Raw genomic sequence first — 26672 nt, 5'->3', positions numbered from 1 at the left:
CACATATGCATATAAATAATTAAGAGTAAATATTTTTCCTATTTTTTTTTTTTAATTTTTTTTGTTTATTTTTATTTATTTATTTGAGAGCGACAGAGAGAAAGAGACAGAGAGAGAGAGAATGGGCATGCCAGGGCCTCCAGCCACTGCAAATGAACTCCAGACATGTGCGCCCCCTTGTGCATCTGGTTAACATGGGTCCTGGGGAATCGAGTCTTGAACCAAGGTCCTTAGGCTTCACAGGCAAGCGCTTAACTGCTAAGCCACCTCTCCAGCCCAATTTTTCCTATTTTTAAGCTTTTAAAAAAAAAATCATGATCATTATAGAAAATATCTACAATATATATATCTCAAAGCTCATTATAGAAAATATCTACCATACACACACACACACACACACACACACACACACACACACACACATATATATCTCAAAGCAGAACAACTACTTTCTCCCAAAGCATGTATATTTTCTTTTCTTTTTTTCTTTTTCTTTTCTTTTTTTTGGTTTCTCAAGGTTGGGTCTCATTCTAGCCCAGGCTGACCTGGAATTCACTATATATATGTATATATATACACTTTTACCATCCTATTAATACTTTGACTTATGTATAGCAAAACTGGGTTGTTGTTTTGTTTTTTCAAGGGTCTTACTGTAGCACAAGTTGATCTGGAATTCATGGTGTAGTCTCAGCTGGCCTTAAACACGTAGATCCTTGTACCTTAGCCTCCTGAGTGCTGGGATTAAAGGCGTGTACCAACAATACCCTGCTGGATTTTTGATATTTTGTAACCTTTTTTAGTTTAATAATATGCCATTAGCATTTCTCTTCAAAATTTTAAGTGGATTTTTTTTCTTTAACTTCAGCTAGGCATATCAGTTTATCTCAGCATTCTTCTGTGAGTAAATAGGCAGATTGCTTCTACCTTTTAGATGTTATTATAAATTCAATGCTATGCAGCCTTAAGTTGATTTTTGATTAGTTCTTTTGGATAGATCTTTTTATTTTTTTAAGTTTTATTTTCTAAAATTTTATTTTATTTGTTTGAGAGAGAGCACAAATGGGTATGCCAGGGCCTTCAGCTGCTGTAAACAAACTCCAGATGCATGCACCAACTTGTGCATCTGGCTTATGTAGGTCCTGGGCAATCAAACCTGGGTCATTTGGCTCCGCAGGCAAGCACCTTCACAGATAAGCCATTTTTCCAGGCCCCTTTGGATAGATCTCAAAGCAGAACAACTACTTGCTCCCAAAGCATGTATATTTTCTTTTCTTTTTTTCTTTTTCTTTTCTTTTTTTTGGTTTCTAAAGGCTGGGTCTCATTCTAGCCCAGGCTGACCTGGAATTCACTATGTAGTCTCAGGGTGTCCTTGAACTCACAGCAGTCCTCCTACCTCTGCCTCAAGAGTGCTGGAACTAGGGCTGGAGGGATGGCTTAATGGTTAAGGCACTGGCCTGCAAAGCCAAAGTACCTCGATTCAATTCCCCAGGACCCATGTAAGCCAGAGATGTACAAGGTGGTGCATACATTTGGAGTTTGTTTGCAGTGGCTAGAAGCGCTGGTGTCCCCATTTTTTTTCTCTCTGTCTCTTTCTTGAATAAATAAATAAATAAATTTTAAAAAAAGTTCTGGGATTAAAGGCATGCACCACTACACCCAGCTCAGCGTGTATATTTTCCATGAACAAATGTAGTAAGCAAAAATATTTTAAACCCACTGCAGTGGCACACACCTATAATCCTAGGACTCAGAATGCTGTGACAGGATTGAGAGTTAAGGCCAGTCAAGAATAAACAGACCTTGCTTCAAAATGTCACAAAATTTTTAATTAGTTCTTAGTCTCTTTTCAAGGCATGAAATACTGCATGGTGGCTTAGGAATGTTTTTTACAAGAGTGCTCACAGACGAACATTTCTCCAGGTCCTTCAAATCGTTCCAATTCCGTGTCCTCCCTGGACCTAGAAGGAGAGTCTGTATCCGAGCTTGGGGCAGGGCCTTCTGGGAGTAATGGAGTCGAAGCTTTGCAGCTGTTGGAACATGAACAAGGTAAGGTGAGGCTAGGTGACTAGGATAGCCCTTACCTGACTGACAGTAAGCATGGAGTTTGTGGATAAGTGGGCTTTGTTCAGTAAAAGTAAATTTAAGTGATTAATGACCATCAAAGTTGCATTTGTTTATATAGTTTCTCTAGTGGTTTGTTGATAGGTGAATTGTTTAGGTTTAAATTGCATGCAATGACATGAATTACTTTAAATTCTATAATATTTGTATATCTTCTGTAGTATTTAAGGAATACAGTGATAACTACTCAAGTTTCAAGGAACTTATAGAAAGACTGATCTGAAATTTGTTAAAAGTGTTTTGAATTATTTTGTATCAGGTATGGTGCCCTTTAATCCCAGTACTCAAGAGGCAGAGGTAGGAGGATCACTTTGTGGTGGGATTAAAGATTAAAGAGGCAGAGAGGGAGAGAATGGGTGGCCTCTTTCTCTCTCTCAATTATATAACTAAATAAAATATGTTTTTAAAAAAATAAAAATGCTGGGCGTGGTGGCACATGCCTTTAATCCCAGCACTTGGGAGGCAGGCCACCCTGAGACTACATAGTAAATTCCAGGTTAGCCAGAGCTAGAACTTTTTTTTAAAATTTATTTATTTATTTATTTATACCTTAAAAAACCAAAAATAAATAAATAAACAAACAAAATAAAATAGGGTGAGATAAGGATTGAAAAGTGAGTAGATCCTTATTGTAGAGAAAAGGAAGTCTGTATTTGAGAAGCAAGCAGAAGCTGTTGAAAACTTTTTATTAGAAGGGGATGAAAGGTTGAGGGTGACATCCTCTTAAACTTTGGAAAAAATAGTTTAACAATCTGTTTTGGATTTGTTGTGTTAGAGCCTCTAATTTAGGGCAGATATCCTCATTTCTACATCTCTAGCCACCAGTGGCTGGGTGAGGGTCTCTGTTAGTCTTAGCTGGGGTAATGTTGGTTGAGAAGCAGGTTGGTCTAGGATGGAGCTATATGCTCAGTAATGATAAGATATAACTTGAAATTTGAAGACAAAAAGTTCTTTAGGGCTAATTAAAAAATTGTAACTGGGGCTGGAGAGATGGCTCAGCAATTAAGGTGCTTGCCTGCAAACCCTAACAAACCATGTTTAATTTCCCAGTCCCCATATAAAGCCAGATGCACAAGGTGGTACATGCTTCTGGAGTTCATTTGCAGTAGTTGGAAGCCCAGATGTGCCTATTTTTTTTCTCTCTCTCTGCTGGACATGGCCAGGCCATCCTGAAACTACATAATAAATTCCTGGCTAGCTTGGGCTAAAGGGAGACCCTTCCTCAAAGAAAACAGCAACATAGGGGCTGGAGAAAAGCTTAGTGGTTAGGACACTTGCCTGTGAAGCCTAGAGACCCATGTTTGACTATAGATCCCACATAAGCTACATGCACATTGAGGCAAGCACAAGGTTGCACATGCCCACTAGATGGTGCAAGCACCTGGAGTTTAATTGTAATGGCTGAGGCCCTGGCATACCAATTCTCTTTCTCTCTCTCTCTTTCTCACTCTCTCTAAAGAAAAAAAAAGTGTGTGTGTGTAGTTGCTGTGCCACTGCTTTTCAAGTGCTCACTTTTGTTTTCAATAGCTACCACACAGGATAATCTTGATGATAAGCTGAGGAAATTTGAGATTCGTGACATGATGGGACTAACAGATGACAGGGACATATCAGAAACCGTGAGTGAGACCTGGAGCACAGATGTCTTGGGAAGTGACTTTGATCCTAACATCGATGAAGATCGCTTGCAAGAGATTGCAGGTAACTGGTGTTCAGTTCTCTGGAGGTAGCTGTTTAGTTATTCATATCCACCTACCCTTGATGGTAGGCGTGGGCATTAGTGCTGACAGATGTGTGTGAGAAAGTGTGGTAACTATATGGAACAAGTGCTTTTTACCTTAATACAGGTAGTGTTTTCATCTTTTGCATTTAATTGCTTCCTCCACCTACCTTAAAAGGGTGGAAAAGTCTTTCTTTTGAATTAGTTTTCTGTCAAGTCAGGATATAGTATATGTTTTTACTGTGTCATTGGCAATCCCTGCCTTTTTTTCTAAGGTAGGTTCTCAGTCTTATTCAATCTGACCTGGAACTCACTCTAGTCCCAGGCTGGCCTCCAACTCACAGCAATCCTCCTACCTCGGTCTCCGCAATGCTGGGATTAAAGGCATCACCACCATGCCTGACTAGTAATCCCCTCCCATTTTTTTTTGAGGCAAGGTCTCACTCTAGCCCAGGCTGACCTGGAATTTGCTCTGTATTCTCAGGGTGGCCTCGAACTCACAGTGATCCTCCCACCTCTGCCTCCTGAGTGCTGGGATTAAAGGTGTGTACCACCACGCCCAACTCTGTTTTTCTTTTTAATTTTTTAATAATGTCTAGTTTATTATTGATTTGTAGTGTACAGTATTGAAATCTCTCCTCTTAGGGTTGGAGATTTAGCTTAGTGAGCAAGACTGAATACATTCCTAGGCACGGTGTGGGGAATTAACAAAACAAAACAACCAAGGAAACTAAAGTCTAGTCTCTTATAATACTCTTGTATGAGTTCTGCAGTCTTAGAATTAAAAATTTTTTTTGTTGTTTGTTTTATTTATTTGAGAATGACAGACAGTGAGAGAAAGAGGCAGATAGGAAGAGAGAGACAATGGGCACGCCAGGGCCTCCAGCCACTGCAAACGAACTCCAGACGCCCCCTTGTGCCTCTGGCTAACGTGGGTCCTGGGGAATCGAGCCTCGAACCAGGGTCCTTAGGCTTCACAGGCAAGCGCTTAACCGCTAAACCATCTCTCCAGCCCAGTCTTAGAATTTTTTGTTGGCTTGTTTGTTTGTTTTTCGAGGTAGGGTCTCACTCTAGCCCAGACTAACCTAGAATTCACTATGTAGTCTCAGGGTGGCCTTGAACTCACAGCGATCCTCCTACCTCTGCCTCCTGAGTGCTGGGATTGAAGTTGTGTGCCACCATGCCTGGCATTTTTTTTTTTTTTGAGGTAGGGTCTTGCTTTAGCTCAGGCTGACATGGAATTTACTAGGTAGTCTCAGAGTGGCCTTGAACTCACAATGATCCTCCTACCTCTGCCTCCCTCCCGGAGTACCTGGATTAAAGGCGTGCACCACCATTTTCATTTTCTTTTGAAATCATGGAAAACGACAAGAGGAACTCACTGTATCTATTAGTCAGTGAGGTTCAATAGCCAGACACACATGACCAGTTTTGTTCCTCTTCTTTTTCTTTTTGAGGGAGGGTCTTGCTCTACCTAGCCCAGGGTGGCCTTGAACTCACCTCACAGTGATGGTCTCCCTCAGCATCACAAGTAATGGGATTAAAGGCATGTGCCTGGTGTTTGTGGCGGGGGGGGAGGGCATGCCAGGTTCTCTTGTCACTGTAAACAACTCCAGATGTATGCACCACTGGCTTTGCTTGGGTACTGCAGAATCAAACCAGGCCAGCAGGCTTTGCAAGCAAGTGACTTTTACCACTAAGCCATCTTCTCAGCCCCCCGTTTTGCTTCTTGTGCCCCCCCCCCCCCGGCTTCCATATCCCATCATGTTCAGGCAAGTTCCGCACATTCTTTTGTAATATATCTATAAAAGGTAGCTTTTATACAAAGCTTTTTAAAAATGTACTGAGAGAATTATTTTATTAGGTTTCATCAAAAGTAGCAGAGGAGCTGGAGAGATGGCTTAGCTGTTAAGGCACTTCTCTATGAAGCCTAAGGACCCATATTTGACTCCCTAGTACCCATGTAAACCAGATGCATAAGGGGGCACATTCATTTTGAATTTGTTTGCAGTGGCTAGATGCCCTGGCATGCCTGTTCTTTCTATTTGCCTCTCTCTCTCTCTCAAAAAGAAATTTAAGGTCAGGTGTGGTGGCACATGCCTTTAATCCCAGCACTTGGGAGGCAGAGATAGGAGGGTTCTGAGTTCAAGGCCACAGAGACTACCTAGTGAATTCCAGGTCAGCCTGGGCTAGAGTAAGACCCTATCTTGAAAAATCAAAAAAGAAAAGTAAAGAAAAGAAATTTAAGGCTGAAGAGATGGCTGAGCGGTTAAGGCACATACCTGCGAAGCCTAAGGGCCCAAGTTTGATTCTCCAGGTCCCACATAAGCCAGATGCACATAGTGGTGCATACATCTGAAGTTCAGTTGCGTGGCTACAGGCCCTGGCGCACCCATTCTCACTCTCTCTTTCCTTTACCCCCTCTCTGTCTCAAATCTTAAAAAAAAAAAAAAAAAAAAAAAGGAAAAGAAAAAGAAATTTCAATAAAAGTAGCAGAAGTATTAGGGAGATGTTTCATCTATTAAAGATGGTTGCTTGCAAAGCCTGCAGTCCTGGGTTCAATTCCCTAGTACCCATGTAAACCCAGATGCACAAAGTGACACATGCATCTGAAGTTTGTTTATGGTAGTCAGAGGCTTTGGCATGCCCCATTCTCATTCTCTCTGCTTGCAGATCAATAAATAAAAATAGTAGCCAGGCATGATATCACACCTTTAAATCCCAGCACTCAGGAGGAAGAGATAGGAGGATTGCTGTGAGTATGAGGTCAGCCTGGGACTACAGAGGAAGTTCTGGGCCAGCCTGGGCTTGAGTGAAACCCTACCTTGAAAAAGAAAAAAAATTTTTTTTAAAGCTGCAGAAAGCTGGATGTGGTAGCACACACCTTTAATCCCAGCACCTGGGAGGCAGAGGTAGGAGGATCATTGAGTTTGAGGCCACCTTGACACTACATAGTGAACTTCAGGTCAGCCTGGGCTATAGTGAGACTCTACCTCAACCTTCCTCCACTCCGCCCCCAAAAACTGCAGCAGAGGGTAGGCTGGAGAGATGGCTTAGTGGTTAAGGTGCTTGACTGAAAAGCCTAATGTTCAATTCCCCCATACCTAGATGGTGCATGCATCTGAAGTTTGTTTGAAGTGGTTATAGGCCCTGATATGCTCATTCTCTCTCTCTCTCTCTAATAACTAAATTAAAAAAATTTTATACACACACACACACACATTTAATTTTATTTTATTTAAGAGAGAAAGAGGGAGAGGGAAGGAGAGAGAGAGAATGGATGCACCAGGACCTCCAGTCACTGCAAATGAACTCCAGACACATGTGTCACTTTGTACATCTGGCTTACATGGATCCTAGGGAATTGAACCTGGGTCCTTTGGCTTTGTAGGCAAGTGCCTCAACCACTAAGCCATCCCTCCACCCCCCCCACACAGAATATATGTATATTTTTTGGTGTTTCGAGGTAGGGTCTCTCACTCTAACTCAGGCTGACCTGGAATTCACTATGTAGTCTCAGGGTGGCCTAGAACTCACAGTGATACTCCTACCTCTTCCTTCCGAGTGCTGGGATTAAAGGTGTGAGCTACTTCGCCTGGCTAATTTTTTATTAACAACTTCCCTGATTATAAAAAATATCCCATGGTAATACCCTCCCCCTCTCCACTTTCCCCTTTGAAATTCCATTCTTCATCATATCCCCCATCTCAATCAGTCTCTCTTTTATAAAATTATATATTTTTTAAAAGCAGCAGTGGGTTGCTAAGCAGATGGCTTAACAATTAAAGGCACAGTGCTTGCTTGCAAAGGCTGCTAGCTCAAGTTCAGTACTCCAGTACTATGTAAAGCCATATGCACAAAGTGGTGTATGCATCTGGAGTTCATTTGCAGCTGCAAGAGGCCCTGGCAGGTCTATACTCACACAAACTCCATCCTCCCTCTCTGTCTCATAAATACATAAAAATATTTGGACTGTGTGTGGTGGTGTATACCTTTAATCCCATCACTTGGGAGGCAAAGGTTGGAGGATTACTGTGAGTTCAAGGCTAGGCTGAGATTGCTTAGTGAATTTCAGGTCAGACTGGGCTAGAGCAGACCCTATATTGAAAAAAAAACAAAATGCACACACATTTGAGGAAAAATAAGCATTAGTGTATTCTCATCTTGAGTATTTTAAAAAATATTTATTTAAGAGAGAAAAAAGGCAGATAGGATGAGTGTGTCAGGGCCTCCAGCCACTGAAAACTCTAGACACATGTGCCACCTTGTGCATCTGGCTTTACATGGGTATTGGAGAATTGAACCCCAGGTTCTTAGGCTTTGCAGAGAAGCACCTTAACCACTAAGCCATCTCTCCATCCCCTCATCTTGAGTATTTTTAACACAAACATACACAAATGTTTACTTCTTTCCATTTTTGTTTTGAATTAGTGTACATAGATTTCTTAATTGATTCCACATTATTTTGTCCCAGATACCAAAGTAGTCTTGTTCTTGGCTTTATTTGTAAGCTCCATTTGCAGTGGCATGAAGATGTCTCATTTCCTGAAAATATATGTTGTTGCTTTTTCAGAGCAGCGTATGTTGTTAATGTGCCAGTAAAAATCATGTTTGGCCAGTATAGCCTTCTGTGGTCAAATTTGCTGAGTTTTTGTAATCCTTGTAGGTCTATAAGTTATACAAAGGTATTAGGGATAACATGTAAATTTTACTGAAAAAGCCAAGGTGAAAGCTAGTTGAAATAACTTGACATGAAGTGTTTTCTCAATGGAGTAACAATGGTAAACAGAGGAAACTGATGAAAAGGAGATTGTGTCATTGTGAACAAATGGGAACTTTGTGGGTTTTAGTGGTATGCTTGAGTGGAATCATTCCTACCTTGGTTTCTTTGTTTTAGGTAAAAGTTTTGTTAGCTTAGTGTTTGACCTTTCTCCTCTACCACTGCCCCCTGCACCAGATTCTTCTAACGCTTTGCTCCACACTGGTTGTACAGGTGCAGCAGCAGAGAACATGTTAGGCAGTTTGCTGTGCCTTCCGGGCTCAGGGTCAGTGCTTCTTGACCCCTGCACGGGTTCAACCATATCAGAGACAACAAGCGAAGCTTGGAGCGTAGAGGTATTGCCAAGTGACTCAGGTTAGTATGCTGTCATTGTTTGCTATTTCATTTGTGCAGAATTTTCAATGTGTACTAGGTATATTTTGTCAAATATATTTTTTGTTTGTTTTGATTTTTGAGACAGTACTTGACTAGATAGCTATTGCAATCAGTTCACATTGCTGGCAGAAATCACCCAATCAAGAGCAGCTTGTGGGAAAAAGGGTTTATTTTGGCTTCCAGACTCAAGGAGAAGCTCCATGATGGCAGGAGAAAATGATGGTATGACAGAGGGTGGACGTCACCTCCTGGTCAACATCAGGTGGACAACAGGAGCAGAAGAATGTGCCAAACACTGGCAAGAGGAAGTTGGCTATAACATCTATAAGCCTGCCCCCAATAATACACTCCCTCCAGGAGGCTTTAATTCCCAAATTGCCATCAGCTGTGAACCTAGCATTCAGAACACCTAATTATTGGGGGACACCTGAATCAAACCACCATGGTAGCACTGGCTGGTCTCAAAGTTAAATTCTTCCTAGTGGAGCTAGCCTCTGGGGTGCTGGGATTGCAGGCATGTACACAGTCTCAAGTGTATATATGACAAATAGGAGGCAGGGATAATGTTAAAAATTTGAAAGTGGAGCTGGGCGTGGTGGCACATGCCTTTAATCCCAGCACTTGGGAAGCAGAGGTAGGAGGATCACTGTGAGTTCAAGGCCACCTTGAGACTACAGAGTGAATTACAGGTGTCAGCCTGAGCTAGAGTGAGACCCTAGGGGGTGGGGGGCAGATACTAGAAAGTGGGGCTGGAGAGATGGCTTAGCGGTTAAGGTGTTTGCCTGCAAAGCCAGAGGACCTTGGTTCAATTCCCCATGACCCATGTAAGCCATGTAAGGTGGCTTATGTGTTTGGAGTTTATTTGAGGTGCCCTGTGTGTCTATTCTCTCTCTCTCTGCCTCTTTCTTGCTCCCTCAAATAAATTAAGTAATTAAAATTTTTTTTTAAGTTAGAAAATGGATCTGGGCATGGTGGGCACATGATTTTAATCATAGCACTTGGGAGGCAGAGGTAGTAGGATTGCCATGAGTTACACAGACAACCTAGAGACTACATAGTGAATTCATGTCAGCAAGACCCTACCTTGGAAAAACAACAACAACAAAATTAGAAAGTGGAAAATTGGGATATTTTCTTTCCAATAAGAAAAAACAAAAAATCAGGGGTAGGTGAGATGGCTCAGTGGTTAAGGCACTTCTTTGCAAAGCCTGATGGCCTGAGTTTAGCACCCCAGCCATCTATTAGTGCAGGATGGGTGTGTGTAGCAGCAAGAGTCTCTGGTTTACCTTTACACATACAAAGGCAAATAGCTAGATTAGTTATTTAAAAACAAAAGAAAGCCGGACATGGTGTCACATGCCTTTAATCCCAGCACTCTGAAAAACCACAAAAAAAAAAAAAAAAAAGAAAGAAAGAAAAGAAAAAGTTCATTATTGGATAGTATCAGTTCACATGGTGCTTTCTGACTCTGTGGTCAGTTTGCCTTCAATTGATTGCACCTCATTACTGGGTTCCTGACTTCAGTATCGCCCACCAACTCATCCCAGGATAGGAGTAGCAGCCCAGCTCAGACCCTGCAATCTGATTTCCTGACAAGCATGCTTAATTTTATCCCTGAGGAGAAACTGTTCCCCTATCCCCACTCTTTTTCCAAAGTAGACTCTTGCTGTAGCACACCTGATTGTCCCTTTTAAAAGATATTTAGGGCTGGAGAGATGGCTTAGCAGTTAAGCGCTTGCCTGTGAAGCCTAAGGACCCCGGTTCGAGGCTTGGTTCCCCAGGACCCACGTTAGCCAGATGCAGAAGGGGGCGCATGCGTCTGGAGTTTGTTTGCAGTGACTGGAGGCCATGGTGCTCCCATTTTTTTTCTCTCTTTCTGCCTCTTTTTCTCTCTCTCTGTTACTCTCAAATAAATAAAATAAACAAAAAAATATTTAAAAGATGTTTAATGTGGTGGTACGTGTCTGTAATCTCAAAACTGGGAAAGCTGAGATAGGAGGATTATGAATTCAAGGTTTAGGTTACAGAGTGAGACTAAGAAAACCAAGAAATTAACAAGCAAATTACTTAATTTAAAAAAGCTGTTCACGGGCTGGAGAGATTGCTTAGCAGTTAAGTGCTTGCCTGTGAAGCCTAAGGACTCTGGTTCAAGGCTCGATTCCCCAGAACCCACGTTAGCCAGATGCACAAGGGGGCGCACATGTCTGGAGTTTGTTTGCACTGGCTGGAAGCCCTGGCGTGCCCCTTCTCTCTCTCACTCTCTGCCTCTTTCTCTCTCTCTGTGTCGGTCTCAAATAAATAAATAAAAATAAACAAAAAAATAAAAACAAAAAAACAAAAAAAGCTGTTTAGGCCAGGTGTGGTGGTACATGCCTTTAATACCAGCACTTAGGAGGCAAACGTAGGAGGATTGCCGGGAGTTCAAGACCACCCTGAGACTACATAGTGAATTCCAGATTAGCCTGGGCTAGAGTGAGACCTACCTCAACAAAAACAAAATAAATAAATAAAAATAAAAAAAGCTGTTTTGTGTTTCTTTTTCTTATTATTTTTATTGATAATTTTTGTACACATATATATTTTGATCGTAATCCTCTTGTTCTTAGTCCCCTATCCCTCTTCCACTGAATTCCTTCTCAGCTAGTCCCTCTTCTACTTTGATACCTTTATTCTTTTTTAAAATTTTATTTATTTTGAGAGAAAGAGGCAAAAAAAAAAAAAAAAAAAGGTGCACCAGGGCCTTCAGACACTGTGAACAAACTCCAGATGTGTGTACCACCTTGTGGTGTGTGTGCAACATTGCCCACTGCACCACTGTGCCTTGTGTTGGACTTGGAGTTTCAAACATGAGTTCTTAGGCTTTGCAGGCAAGCACTTTAACCATTAAGCCATTTTTCCAGCCCTGATGCCTTTTTTCTTTCTTTCTTTTTCATCTGTTGGTATGATCCACTGAGTGAGTTATTTATTTTGATTTATTTATTTTATTTATTTTTTTTTTTTTTGAGTTACAGTCTTCCTCACTCTAGCTCAGGCTGACCTGGAATTTACTATGTAGTCTCAGGCTGGCCTCAAACTCACAATTATCTTCCTACTTCTGCCTCCTGCATCCAGGGATTAAAAACATACACCACCATGCCTGGTGCCAGTTATTTAGAATGTAGTTATTTCCAATCACCACTTCAGAAAATGTCTCCCACTCCCCTAGCTACCGCAAACTGTTAGCAACTCCTCAGGGAGGGACAGGGTCCTGTGTCCTCTTCCATTATCTATGATAGAATGTTGATACACCCAACATTATGTGGTCTTGTGTAGATTATGACAGTCATTGTGAGATTATAAATGCAGCAGCCATGTCATGGCTGGGAAACAGCATGCTACTGCACTTCTCTTCATCCTTGGGCTCTTATATTCTTTCTGATCCCTCTCCTACATTGTTCTCTGAACCTTATAGAAGCTAGTGTGTTTTACTTTGATTTTTGATTCAGCAATCTCACTATTTATTTAGTTCTGGTTGGCCTAGAACTCAGTATGTAGACCAGGCTGGTCTTGAGCATGATCCTCCTGCCTCTTCCTCCTCAGAATTTGGATTATAGACATGCACTGCCATAATTAACCATTTAATGTCCTTTTGAAATACATTGCAATTGAGACAGAGTTAATTTGATATAAAGCTATCCCATATTCTCTTGTTCAGTTTACATGTTAACTAATCAGATGCTTTATGATACTAGTGAGCAAGAAACAGTTGTTATCTATATACAATGTTGTCTATATACAATGAACTGGATTATGTTGAGTTCAAATCACAACCTTTCTTACTTGATCTAAGTTAGCTTTGCTAAGTGCTCTAGACTTAGATATCTATTCACACTGATTTCATTTACACCCTGATAGCTTTGTGTATGTGGGTCATGAAATCTGACATTGTGGCATGCTCACAGTGTCACTATGTGACTTATCCTGTCTTCTGTACAGAAGCCCCAGACTTAAAGCAGGAAGAGCGCCTCCAGGAGCTTGAGAGCTGTTCTGGCCTGGGCAGCACTTCTGATGATACGGATGTCAGGGAGGTCAGTTCCCGCCCCAGCACACCAGGCCTCAGTGTCGTGTCCGGTATGTCTGTCTTGTTTTAAGGACTAGAAATTTGAAAGTGTTCCCAACCTTCTTATTTATAAAGTGATACCCAAGAGATTGATTTTCTTTTGTTGTTGTTTTGTTTTGTTGTTGTTGTTGTTTCTGGTGTGATACTGGCTATTGATACCAAGGGCTTTGTGCATGTTGGGCTAGTGCTCTACTGCTGAGCCACATCCCAACTCCAAGAGATACCTTTTATTTAAGAGATGAGTAGTGACAGAATTATTTTCATAAATCTAAATCTATGAGAGAACTTAATGTGTGGCTGTTATAGCCTGTTGAAATAATCAACAAACTGTCCCTCTATACGTTTTTCTATTCATGATAGCCTTGCTACAGTATTTAGATATTTAGTTTAGATATCACATGATAATTCAGATTAGGTTGTATTTTACAGCAGGTAAACATAATTGAATAAAAATGTAACAAAAGTCATATTAGTACTTGCATGTATAGGCTTGGAATATACAAAATTTAAGTTAGGTTTTCTCCAAATTTCATAGGATTTTTGTGGCTATTCTCTTTTCCTTGCTGCTTATTTTTTTGCTATGTTTTTTGAAGGTATAAGTGCTACCTCTGAGGATATTCCCAATAAGATTGAAGACCTGAGGTCTGAGTGCAGCTCTGATTTTGGGGGTAAAGATTCTGTAACTAGTCCAGACATGGATGAAATAACTCATGGTAAGTAGTGGGAATAAAAAGGATCCTTTAAAATGATATGTCATGTTACTGTGATTTCATCAATGGGTGTAGGTAGCAGTGGCAGGAGGCTCTCTTTCTCTCTCCCTCTCTGATTATAAATAAATAAATATTAAAAAAAAATAAAAATAAAAAGAGCCAGGCATGGTGGAGCACGCCTTTAATCCCAGCACTCAGGAGGTAGAGGTAGGAGGATTGCCATGAGTTTGAGGCCAACCTGAGACTCCATAGTGAATTCCAGGTCAGCCTCGGCTAGAGTGAGACCCTACCTCAAAAAACAAAACAAAACAAAACGCCATATGTGGTGGCAGACACCTTTAATACCAGCACTTGGGAGGCAGAAGGTGGGAGGCAGAAGGTAGGAGGATTGCCATGAGTTTGAGGCCATCCTGAGAGTACGTGGTGAATTCCAAGTTAAACTTGGGCTGGAGCAAGTCCTTACCTTGAATGCTCCCCCCTCACCAATATAGGAATAAAGGAAAGCCTTCTATATGATCTTAACAGCTTTCTATTATTTAAAGACTTTTTGATGAGATTGGTAGTGATATAAAAATGTGCTTTGTGGGGCTGGAGAAATGGCTTAGTGGTTAAGGCACTTGCCTGCAAAGCCGAAGGATCCAGGTTCAATTCCCCAAGACCCATGTAAGCCAGATGCACAAAGGGGCACATGCATCTGGAGTTTGTTTGCAGTGGCCGGAGGCCCTGGCATGCCCATTCTCTGTCTCTCTGCCTATGTCTCTCTCTCCCAAATAAATAAATTTTAAAAAAGTACTTTGTGCTAAGTGGCAACTCATGCTAGTAAGCCTAGAACTCAGAAAGCTAAAGTAGGAGAACTGCTGTAAGTTTGAGGCCAGCTTCAGCTATAGAGTGAGACCCTGTCTCAAAATCCAAAATATATAAATTTTGATATTCTGTAATGAAAGTATGTCAGCATTTGGAAAATCTACATAAGTATGGTATTTTTATTTTACTTTATTTATTTATTTGAGAAAGGGGTGGGGAGGGGGGATGGAGACGGAGGGGGGGAGGGGGGAGAGAGAGACAGAGGGAGAATAGGAGAATGCACACAAGAGCCTCTAGCCACTGAAACAAACTTCAGATGCATGCAACACCTTGTATATCTGTTTTACATGGGTCCTGGGGAATTGAATCTGGATCTTTTGGTTTTTTATTTTTGGAAACTTTTGCAGTTTTTTTTTTCTGGGCTAGGGTCTCATTCTAGCTCAGGCTGCCCTGGAATTCACTATATAGTCTCAGGGTGGCCTTGAACTCATGGCAAACCTCCTATATCTGCTTCCCAAGTGCTGAGATTAAAAGCCCAGCTCCAAATTTTTATTTTTTTAGTTTCTCACTCTATCCCAGGTTGACCTGGAACTCACTCTGTAGTCTGGCTGGTCTTGAACTCACAGTGATCCTCATATCCCTGCTTCCCAAGTGCTAGATTAAAGGCATGTGCCACCTCACACAGGCAACTTTTGCACTCTTAATTGTGGAGTGGTAACAGTCTTGAGGTATTTGACAAAGCTCATTGAATGGTGTATGTAAGCAATGTGCTCTTAGTGAATTATACATTTCATATTGTTATGTAAAATAAACTACAATATCAGTATGTATTGAAACATGTTATGCCATTAGTATGTGGAATACTGATACTTTTCTATTTCATTTAAAAATACTCTTATGTGGGGCTGGAGAGATGGCTTAGTGGTTAAGTGCTTGCCTGTGAAGCCAAAGAACCCTGGTTTGAGGCTAGGTTCCCCAGGACCCACATAAGCCAGATGCACAATGTGGCGCATACATCTGGAGTTTGTTTACAAGGGCTAGAGGCCCTAGCGTGCCCATTCTTTCTCTCTCTCCCTCCCTCTGCCTTTTTCTGTCTCTGTTGCTCTCAAAAAAAAAATTACCAGCCGGGCGTGGTGGCGCACGCCTTTAATCCCAGCACTCGGGAGGCAGAGGTAGGAGGATTGCCATGAGTTCAAGGCCACCCTGAGATGACAGAGTAAATTCCAGGTCAGCCTGGACCAGAGTGAGACCCTACCTCAAAAAACCAAAAAAAAAAAAAAAAAAAAAAAAATTACCCTTATGAACATAAGATCCATCAGTTTGTACAATTGACATATAGTAGTTGTGGCAGTTTGAATGTGAAATGTCTTTCATATCCTCATGCCTTTTTTTGTTTGTTTGTTCGTTTGTTTTTGAGGTAGGATCTTGCTCTAGCTCAGGCTGTCCTGGAATTCACTGTGTAGTCTCACCTGGCCTTGAACTCAAGCTATCCCCCTACCTCTGTCTCCTGAGTGCTGGAATTAAAGGTGTGCACCACCACGTCTGGTTTTCCTCATGCATTTGTGATTAAGCCTTCTACTTGAGTCCCCAGCTGGTAGAGCTTTTGGGAGGTGGAGCCTTGTTGGAGGAGATGTCACTGTTGAGGGAGGGGCAGGCTTATTAATGCTAGCTCACTCAGGCTACTTCCTTTCTGTTGCTGGGACACAATATGATGCTGTGACTGTGTGCTCTAACATGATTTCCCTGCTATGATGAAACTTCCCCTCAAAACTATAAGCTGGTTGAGTGCTTTGTCCCAGCAATGATAAGGTAACTACTACGTTAGTACAAATGATTAATTTTAAAGTTAAAAAGACTGAATTGTCATGTGTGGTGGCGTACACCTTTAATCCCAGCACTCAGGAGGCAGAAGTAGAAGCATTGCTATGAGTTCGAGGCCACCCTGAGACTACATAGTGAATTCCAGGTCAGCCTGGGCTAGAGTGAAACCCTACCTTGAATCCCTGCCCCCCAAACAAACAAACAAACAAACAAAAAAACCCCAACAAACCCAAAACCAAGAAACTGAATTGTCTTTTCCCTCAGGATAATGCTGTGTAGTCCAATCTGCTGCTAAAAGTGCAAACGTATTTTTTTAATTTTAAGTTAGCTTACAAAGTAATGGGCTTCATTATGTCATCTTTATACTTGTGTTCTTGTATTTTGCCTTGTAGATGGGCTTTAGCACCACTGAAACCACATGGCTTTTCCCATGGGCTTGTGAATATCTTAATTACTGTGGCAGTTAAACCTCCTTTACAACATCCACACTAAATGGAAGGGAATAAATCCCGTCTCCTTTCTCAACTGGGCTCTTTCCATATTGTTACCTCCACACCACCACAAATTAAAGAAAAGGCAGGTAGACTAACTCAGTTGGAAACTACATGATTAGTCCTGCCTCGTAAAAGCTTACGTTCATTCACCTGGCAGGTAGAAAACTGGAAGTAGCATTTTAGTAGCTTTTTTTTTTTTTTTTAAAGAATTGCATTTTTTTGGATGGACCTGGAAGAGATTATGCTAAGTGAGGTAACCCAGGCCCAGAAAGCCAAGCGCCACATGTTCTCTCTCATATGTGGATACTAGCTACAGATGACTGGGCTTCTGCGTGGGAATGAAAATACTTAGTAGCAGAGGCCAGTGAGTTAAAAGGGAGACATAAAGGGAAGAGAAAGGAAGGGAGGAGGGTACTTAATAGGTTGATATTGTATATATGTAAGTACAATGATTGCTATGGGGACGTAATATGATGGAGAATGGAATTTCAAAGGGGAAAGTGTGGGGGGTGGGGAGGGAGGGAATTACCATGGGATTTTTTAAATAAAAATGCTAATAACTTAAAAAAAATTGGAAAAAAAAAAAGAATTGCATTTTAAAAAGTGTTTTATTTTTATTTATTTTATAGAGAGAAAAAAGGAGAGGGAAAAAAGAGAGAGAATGGTCACAGCAGGACCTGCAGCTGTGCAAAGGAACCCCAGATGCATGCACCACCTTGTGCATATGGCTTACGTGGGTATTGGGGAATCGAACCTGGGTCCTTTGGCTTTGCTGGCAAGCACTTCAACTGCTAAGCCATTCCTTTAGCCCCATGGAGGTAGCATTTAAAAAAAAAATTATTGGGCTGCAGAGATGGCTTAGCAATTAAGGCGCTTGCCTGTGAAGCCAAAGAACCCAGATTCTATCCTCCAGTACCCACATAAGCCAGATGCACATTGTGGTGCATGTATCTGGAGTTTGTTTGCATTGGCTGGAGCCCTGGCGCACCCATTCTCTCTTTCTCTCTCTTTTTCTTTCATAAATAAAAAAGAAATATTTATTTGAGAGAGGTAGAGAGAAAGAAAGTGGGTGGGAGTGAATGGGTGCGCCAGGGCCTCTAGCCACTGCTAACAAACTCTAGAGGCATGTACTACCTTCTGCATCTGGCTTTACATAGGTACTGGGAATCAAAGCCAGGGCCTTAGGCTTTGCAGGCAAGTGCCTTAATCACGGAGCCATCTCTCTAATCCCAAAGAAGTAGCATTTTTCATTGTTATTTCTTTCATTACTTCTAAGAACTGATACAATTTATCATTATTACAGTTAGGAAAAATTCATTAAATGCTATTCATGTTCTTATGCTCTCATTTCAAAACATAAGTTTTACCTCAATAACTAAAAAAATAAGAACCTTAAGCATATTGAACTTTAACTCATAACACTTTCTTTACAATGTCATGCTGTTTCAGTGTATCAGTTAGTACTACTTCCTGTGGTTTCTTTTTTTTTTTTAATTTTTATTAACATTTTCCATGATTATAAAATATATCCCATGGTAATTCCCTCCCTCCCCACCCCCTCTCTTTCCCATTTGAAATTCCATTCTCCATCATATTTCCTCCCCATTATAATCATTGTAATTACATATATACAATATCAACCTATTAAGTATCCTCCTCCCTTCCTTTCTCTTCCCTTTATGTCTTCTTTTCAACTTCCTGGCCTGTGGTTTCTTTTTGTAAAATATTTTATTTATTTATTTATGAGGGAGAGAGAGAGAGACGCAGATAGAGAGAAAGAGAGAATGGGCATGCCAGGACCGCTAGCCACTGCAAACAAACTCCAGACGGATGCGCCTCCTTGTGCATCTGGCTTATGTGAATTCTGGGGAATTGAACTGGTGTCCTTAGGCTTCACAGGCAAACACCTTAACCACTAAGCCATTTCCCCAGCCCCCTTGTTTTTTCTTTTCTTTTGGTTTTTTGAGGTAGGCTCTCAGTCTAGTCAGGCTGACCTGGAATTCACTCTGTATTCTCAGGGTAGCCTGGAACCCATGGTGATCTTTCTACCTCTGCCTCCCAAGTGTTGAGATTAAAGGTGTGTACCACCAACCCTGGCTTTGTGTTTTCTTTTTTCAAAAAAATAGTTTTATTAATTTGAGAGAGAAAGAAAGAAAGGCAGAAATAGAGTATGGGTGTGCTAGGACCTCTTGCCATTGCAAATGAACTCTAGACGCATGTGCCACTTTGTGCATCTGGCTTTATGTGGGTATTGGGGAATCAAACCCAGGCCGTTAGCCTTTGTTAGTAAGCTGTTAACTGCTGGGCCATCTCTCTAGTCCTGTGTTTTCTTTAGTGTGAACAAATGAAAGAGCACACACACTAAAGGGAATGGGAACCTGGCTCACACTTGAAGATGTATGTAGGTTTCGTAGTTCTGCTGGGAGAGGCTCAAGCCCTAACACTTGAGCAGTAACAATAAGCACAAAAATATTTTTATTCTTTATTTATTTAAGTGTTTATTTATGAGAGTGAGAAAGAGGCAGGCAGAGAATGGAAACTCAGGGCCTCCCTGCCATTGCAAATGAACTCCACATACCTGTGTTACTTTCTTCATCAGTGTTATGTGGATATTGGGGAATTGAACTTGAGCTGTTAGGCTTTGCAAGTTAGAGCCTTTAATCACTGACCCATCTTTCCATCTTCCTGTAATTAGATCTTCTTTTTTTTTTTTTTACTCAACATTTTACTTTTTCTTTAAATTTTTTTTTTTTTTTTATTTGAGAGTGACAGACAGAGAAAGGAAGAGGCAGAAAGAGAGGGAGAGGGAGAGAGAGAATGGGCACACCAGTGCTTCCATCCACTGCAAATGAACTCCAGACGCGTGCGCCCCCTTGTGCATCTGGCTAACGTGGGTCCTGGGGAATTGAGCCTCGAACTGGGATCCTTAGGCTTCCCAGGCAAGTGCTTAACCACTAAACCATCTCTCTAGCCCTCAATATTTTACTTTTATTTATTTATTTAAGGGGGGGCAGATCCCTCTAGCCACTGCAAATGAACTCCAGACACATGTGCCACCGTGTGCATCTGGCTTACATGGGTACTGGGGAATCAAGCCTGGGTTCTTATGCTTTGCAGGCAAATGCCTTAACCACTAAGCCAGCTCTGTAATTAGATATTAAGTTCTCAATCCACTCTCCACTAAAGGGTCTACTGTGAGAAATGCCTGATGCTACAATAAGAAAAGTACATGTTTTCATTTTATTCAAACAAAAGTTTTTAAGATTGGGCTGGAGAGATGGGTCAATGGCTAAAGGTATTTGCTTGCAAAGCCTGATGGCCCAGGTTCAAGTCCCTGTGTAAAGCTAGGTGTGCAAAATGGTGGTACATGCATCTAGATTTCCATTGCAACAGATTCTCTTCCCTCTGTCTCTGGAGCCCTGGAATTAAAGGTGTGTGCTACCATGCCCACATCAAAAAAATCTCCCCCCTCCCCAGGTACAGTCTTGCTTGCTTGCTGTAGCCTACACTGACCTGGAATTTGCCATATCTCAGGCTGGCCTCAAACTCAAGGTGATCCTCCTACCTTTCCTCCCAACTGCTGGGATTAAAGGCATGGGCTACTATGCCAGGCTCACAGTCAATGATATTTAAGGTTGTAAAAGAGTCCTGAGACCAAAATTTTGAGAACTACTTTTCTTAGCTAGCTTTCTAGTGATAGAAGTATAAAGTATAGAACAAAAGCAAAAAGCAAAAGGCAGGGCTGGAGAGATGGCTTAGCGGTTAAGCGCTCGCCTGTGAAGCCTAAGGACCCCGGTTCAAGGCTCGGTTCCCCAGGTCCCACGTTAGCCAGATGCACAAGGGGGTGCATGCGTCTGGAGTTCATTTGCAGAGGCTGGAAGCCCTGGCGCGCCCATTCTCTCTCTCTCTCTCCCTCTATCTAGCTTTCTCTCTGTCTCTGTCGCTCTCAAATAAATAAATAAAATATTTAAAAAAAAAAAAAAGTAAAAGGCATAGTAATATTATTCATCTGCAAATATACAGCTTTACATTTTAGAAGCTTTTTTAAAAAAGTTTTAATAATTTCTTCTTATTGGAAGTTTTAGTCTCTGTATACTTACCTTTTTTAATTTTTCTGGTTTTGAGTGCTTAGACATATGAGGAGAATCTTTTTTTTTTTTTTTTTTTTTGGTTATATAGCTTAAAATTGTACATTTTGTAGTGGGTTTTTTTTGTTTGTTTTTTGGTTTTTTGAGGTTGGATCTCACTCTAGCTCAGGTTGACCTGGAATTCACTATGTAACCTCAGGGTGATCCTCCTACCTCTGCCTCCTGAGTGCCACACGCCTGGCCATTTTATAGTTTTTTATTTTTTTGTCATTGGGTGTGTGTGCATGCATGTTCATGTGTGTGAATTTTTACCTGTGAGAGTGTGCACATGGAGACCAGCAGACAACCTTAGGATCATTTCATTCCTTTCATTAGTTAAGCTATGCTGAGTGGCCACTGAGTTCCAGGGGTCTTTCTGGGTTTATGGGCATGTGCCAGGTATGTCTGGTATTTTTTTATTTTTATTTTTATTTTTATTTTATTTTTTTTTGTTTTTTTGAGATAGGGTCTCACTCTAGCCCAGGCTGACCTGGAATTCACTATGGAGTCTCAGGGTGGCCTCAGAACTCACAGCAGTCCTCCTACCTCTGCCTCCCGAGTGCTGGGATTAAAGGTGTGTGCCACCACGCCCAGCTTTTTATCATATTTTTTACTATTTTACTTATATTTATTTGAGAGAGAAAGAAAGAGAATGGACACTCCAGGGCCTTCAGCTGCTGCAAACAAACTGCAGACAAATGTGCCACCTGGTACATCTGTATTACATGGGTCCTGGGTCCTAGGGAGTCAAACCTGGATCCTTTGGCTTTGTAGGCACAAGTGCCTTGACCACTAACCCATCCCTCCAGTCCTGCCTGGCATTTTATATGGGTACTGGGAATTAAACACAGGTCCTCATGTTTGTTAGGTAAGCTCTTTACTTAGCTTTCTTCATAGCCCCCAAATTGTATACCTGAGAAGCTTATTTCATGGAATAGTATATTTATCTCATGGGTTATTTTTAAAATTCAAAGTCATTTGTGAAAAGCAACATTAGACTTTAAAATTTTACAGTTCTTCAAATCATTCCTCTTGTTTAATATTATTGCCTTTTTTTTTTTTTTGAGGTAGGATCTCACTCTGGCCCAGGCTGACCTGGAATTAACTATGTAATCTCAGGGTGGCCTTGAACTCATGGCAATCCTCCTACCTCTGCCTCCCAAGTGCTGGGAGTAAAGGCGTGCACCACCATGTGTGGCTTGTTTTGTTTTTTCGAGGTAGTTTCTCACTCTAGCTCAGTTTGTCCTGGAATTCATTATGTAGGCTCAGGCTGGCCTCGAACTCACAGTGATCCTCCTACCTCTGCCTCCTGAATGCTGGGATTAAAGGCATGCACCACCACTTCTGATTTATCGCCTCTTTTTTTTAGGTGTGTGTAGTGTCTGTATGTTTGCATGTGTGGATGCGCACTGGATGTAGAGAGGCCAGAAGAAACCATGAGGTGTTCTCCTAGCTCTTTTCCTCGTTTTTCCCTTAGATAATCTCTCACTGAATCTGACGCTTCAGTTTTAGATTAGACCAGCTGACCTCTGAGATCCAGCAATTCTCCTGTCTCTATCTCACTAAGCACTGGGGTTATGGGATGTCAGGACATACATAGCTTTTTTAATGTGTCCTGAATATTGTATTCAGTTTCTCATGCTTACACAGAGCTCTTACCCACTGATCCATCTCCCCAGCCCCTGCTTCTAGTTTCATAGAGTGGAAAGGTGAGTGTTGTAGCTACTTTCTCAGTGCTGACCCAAAACAGCTAATGTGAGGAAAGGGTTTATTTTGTGTTACAGTCTTGAAGGGAAGTTTTAGTATGGCAGGGAAAGAATGGTAGAGTAGAAGTCATAGCAGTTGGCAGAAGCAGCAGGAGTGAGCTGAACTCTGGCAAGAGGGAACTAACTGGTTATACACTCCTAACCCTGGCTAACAACACACCTCCTCCAGCAAGTCTCCACCTCCCAAATTGCCACCAGCTTGGGACTGAGCATTCAAAACACATGAGTTTATGAGGGACATCTGATTCAAGCCACCACAGAAACATTCTGCTATGACATTCTGGAAACCATGGCTCTGGTCTTCTGGGAATGTGCTGTGTGCATTAACCATAATGACATTTGCCCATTCGAGGTAATCAACATGGAGAGGCTCTTAAATGTAATGAAAATCCATGTGGGAAGATAAAAATGTGAAGTGAATTTGAAGTAATTAGATTTGATATTTATTTCTAGTATGCTTCTCAAGTTGTAATTGATCAGAAAAGGAAAACCATGGAAGAGCTCCAGCTTTGCTGTGGGGAAGCCCTCTTTGTCTCACCCTGGCTCAATCTCTTGGTTTGCCCTCTCATTTTAGGTGCCCACCAGCTGACCTCTCCTCCTTCTCAGTCAGAGTCTCTGCTTGCCATGTTTGATCCACTTTCTTCTCACGAGGGTAAGCAGTCTTGTCAAAAACAGAAGCATGAAACTAAACCTTGATTAATGCCTTTGTTGGGTTGGTTATATGTCTTGGCTCCAAAGCTTCATCTTTGTGTTGCAGGGGCTTCTGCTGTGGTAAGGCCAAAGGTTCACTACGCCAGGCCCTCACATCCACCACCAGATCCTCCAATCCTTGAAGGAGCAGTGGGAGGCAGTGAGGCCAGGTTGCCCACTTTTGGTTCTCACATTTTAACTCCAGCTGAAATGGAAGCATTCAAGCAAAGGCACTCTTACCCTGAGAGACTAGTTCGCAGCAGGAGCTCTGACATAGTATCTTCTGCCCGGCGGCCCATGAGTGACCCCAGCTGGAACCGGCGTCCTGGGAATGAAGAACGAGAACTCCCTCCAGCTGCAGCCATTGGTGCTACTTCCTTGATGGCCGCACCTCACTCTTCATCTTCATCCCCGAGTAAGGACTCCTCCAGAGGAGAGGTAAGGAACCCAAGCCAGGTTGAATTTGCTCATTGTGACCTGCTCAGGGTTTTGTCTGCCAGATCCTCATGGTGAATGAACTTGAACTATTTAAACTCAGGATTCAGAAGGACTGTCTGTAGTTGTGGTTAAAGGTGATGTTACAGTCTAATATAACCTCCACTGTAAGCCTTATGAAACAAGTTGGGTTTTGTAGTAATTCTCTCTTCCATTGTTGTGATACTTCTAGATACTTGTAACTCTTCAATTTCATCCAAAACTCACAGTAACCTTTTGAGATGGTCAAGTGAGATATATTACTTTTTATTTTGAAAATCTTAATGTTATAAAAAGAAGTTGGAAGTACAAAGAACACTTCCTCTTTGGTAGTAAACTGCTAACCTGATGCTTATTCCCTCACCTCTGAAAACTTTCAGTTTCCTGCAAATAAGCACGTCCTCCTACACATCATCAACCAACCATCACCATCTGAAAAGGAACACTCACACATTATTACCATCAGATTCTCACTCCCTACCTGTGCATACCCAGATGCTGCTTAACTTGTTTGTTTGTTTGTTTCTTAAGTAGATTTCTTTTTCTTTTTCTCCCCCCCCCCCCCAAGAAAGTAGGGTCTTGCTTTACCACAGGCTGACCTGGAAATCACTATCTAGTCTCAGGATGGCCTCAACCTTACTATGATTCTCCTACTTTTGCCTCCCAAATGCTGGGATTAAAGGCGTGCGCCACCACCACACCCGGCTTTGTTTTGTTTTTATGAGATAGGGTCTCACTATATATACCAAATTAGCCTTGAACTTTCAGTGATCCTCCTGCCTCTGCTTCCTGAGTGCTGGGATTATAGGCATGTGCTACCATGCTTAGTTCATAATGTTCTTTTCTATTAATTGACAATTTCCATACATATTCACAATATATTTTGGTCACAATCTCTTCCCCATTACTTTCTTTGTTCCCCCTACCCCACCCTCTCTCACTAAACACCTTCTTTCCAGCTAGTCCCTCTTCTATTTTTTTCAAGGTAGGGTCTCACTCTAGTCCAGGCTGACCTGGAATTCACTATGTAGTCTTAGGATGGCCTTGAACTCACAGAAATCCTCTTACTTCAGCCTCCCAAGTGCTGGGATTAAAGATGTGTGCCACCACATCCGGCTTATTTATTTAGTTATTTGTGAGGGAGAGGTAGATAGAGAATGGATGCACTAGGGCCTTTAGCTGCTACAAACATACTCCAGACACATGTGCCACCTTGTGCATCTGCCTTTACATGGGTGCTGGGGAACTCAACCTGTGTCCTCTCTCCAGCATCCTCCTCCTCCTCTTTTTTTTCCAAGGTAGGGTTTCACTCTAGCCCAGGCTGACCTGGAATTCACTATGTAGTCTCAGGGTGGCCTTGAACTCTTGACGATCCTCCCACCTCTACCTGCGAGTGCTGGGATTAAAGGTGTGCGCCACCACGCCAGCACTCTCTTCCATTTTAGTGTCATTTTATTTATTTACTTTTGCTCTCCTTCATCCATGACAACATGTTGATGGGTCCAAAATAATGATGCAGGTTTTGTGCAGGTGACAACACTGCTGTAAGGTCATGAGTGTCTCGGCCACTTTTTGCCGGGAAGACAGCATTTCAAAGTACTCCTTCCTCATCCTTTGGCTTTTAAATTTTCTTCTGCCACCTCTTCCCCAGTCGTCCCTGACTCTTGGAGGGGGTGATAGAGATGTCACATTTAGGGGTGAGAAGTTCTTTGCACTTTGATGAGTTTTGGAATATTCCCATAGTCACTACTATCTAAAATGAGAGGCTTTTTTTAACTAAAAGTGATAGCAGCACTTGTGTATGGACATAAACATAAATATTTAGAGGGCATTTTGGTGGGTATAAAATATTTATTTAGCTGAACAGCAGTAGTAGTTTCCTCCCTGGAGCTTACGGCCTTCCCAGCTATAGGCTTTTGACAAAGTTTTCAATACAACACATGAATTACTTCCTGTGGAATTGACCTCAAATCCAATCTGAGAGCAACTGGTTACTCCCATTACAGACATATCACTATTGCATTAGAGGGCACATCTTGTTTGGCTGGCTACACCATCCACAACTGGTTAAGGCTATTGATAACTTTTCTCCCATAGTAACCTGCATAGCACTTTCCAAAACTATTATAGCTAATCATCAGGGAAGAGGCTTTCAGCTCAGTTCTAAGCTTGATTTCTCAGTGTCCTGCAACTGCAGCATGTGGTATCTTTAGCAGTACCATCTTACCACTTAATTCTGGTGGGCAACCAAGAGCTTTGGAAGTGGCCTGTATTGTTTGGGGGTTCTTAAGAGCCTCCCTTAACAATGACTCACTGAGAGGTATAACACCCCTGACATGGAACTTTTCTGTAACAACCTCTGGCTTTTGGATGTAGCATTGTACACACCCATGGGGTACGTCTGCCCAAACTCTTTTTAAAAATTACACATGCACACACCTTTTTTTAAAGTTTCTTTTTAGAGGTAGGGTTTTACTCTACCCCAGGCTGACCTGGAATTTACTATGTAGTTTCAGCAGGCTGGCCTCAAACTCAGAACCATCCTCCTACCTAAGCCTCCTGAGTTCTGGGATTAAAGGTATGTACCACTACACCCAGCCTAATAAGTTATTTATTTATTTATTTATTTATTTATTTATTTATTTATTTATGAGAGAAAGAGAGCATGGGTGCACCAGCGTGCATGCC

The 26672-nt window shown here is 41.7% G+C and overlaps 1 protein-coding gene across 7 annotated transcripts in view; it reads left to right on the top strand.

Annotated features, from left to right (window-relative positions):
- The window catches only part of Gapvd1 (GTPase activating protein and VPS9 domains 1), a 131251-nt gene that overhangs the window by 64735 nt on the left and 39844 nt on the right, over positions 1 to 26672 (top strand). For all 7 annotated transcript variants that reach the window (XM_045132920.1, XM_045132911.1, XM_045132916.1 and 4 more), the window contains 7 exons: positions 1924 to 2049; positions 3652 to 3825; positions 8838 to 8978; positions 12975 to 13109; positions 13692 to 13811; positions 23395 to 23472; positions 23578 to 23948. In XM_045132920.1, coding sequence (XP_044988855.1) covers positions 1924 to 2049; positions 3652 to 3825; positions 8838 to 8978; positions 12975 to 13109; positions 13692 to 13811; positions 23395 to 23472; positions 23578 to 23948 — 1145 coding nt within the window. The remainder of the gene's footprint in view (positions 1 to 1923; positions 2050 to 3651; positions 3826 to 8837; positions 8979 to 12974; positions 13110 to 13691; positions 13812 to 23394; positions 23473 to 23577; positions 23949 to 26672) is intronic.

Source organism: Jaculus jaculus, chromosome 1, assembly GCF_020740685.1.
Source record: "Jaculus jaculus isolate mJacJac1 chromosome 1, mJacJac1.mat.Y.cur, whole genome shotgun sequence".
NCBI lineage: Eukaryota > Metazoa > Chordata > Mammalia > Rodentia > Dipodidae > Jaculus > Jaculus jaculus.
Note: the sequence above shows the minus strand (reverse complement) of the source record. Positions and strands in the feature narration are given on the sequence as shown.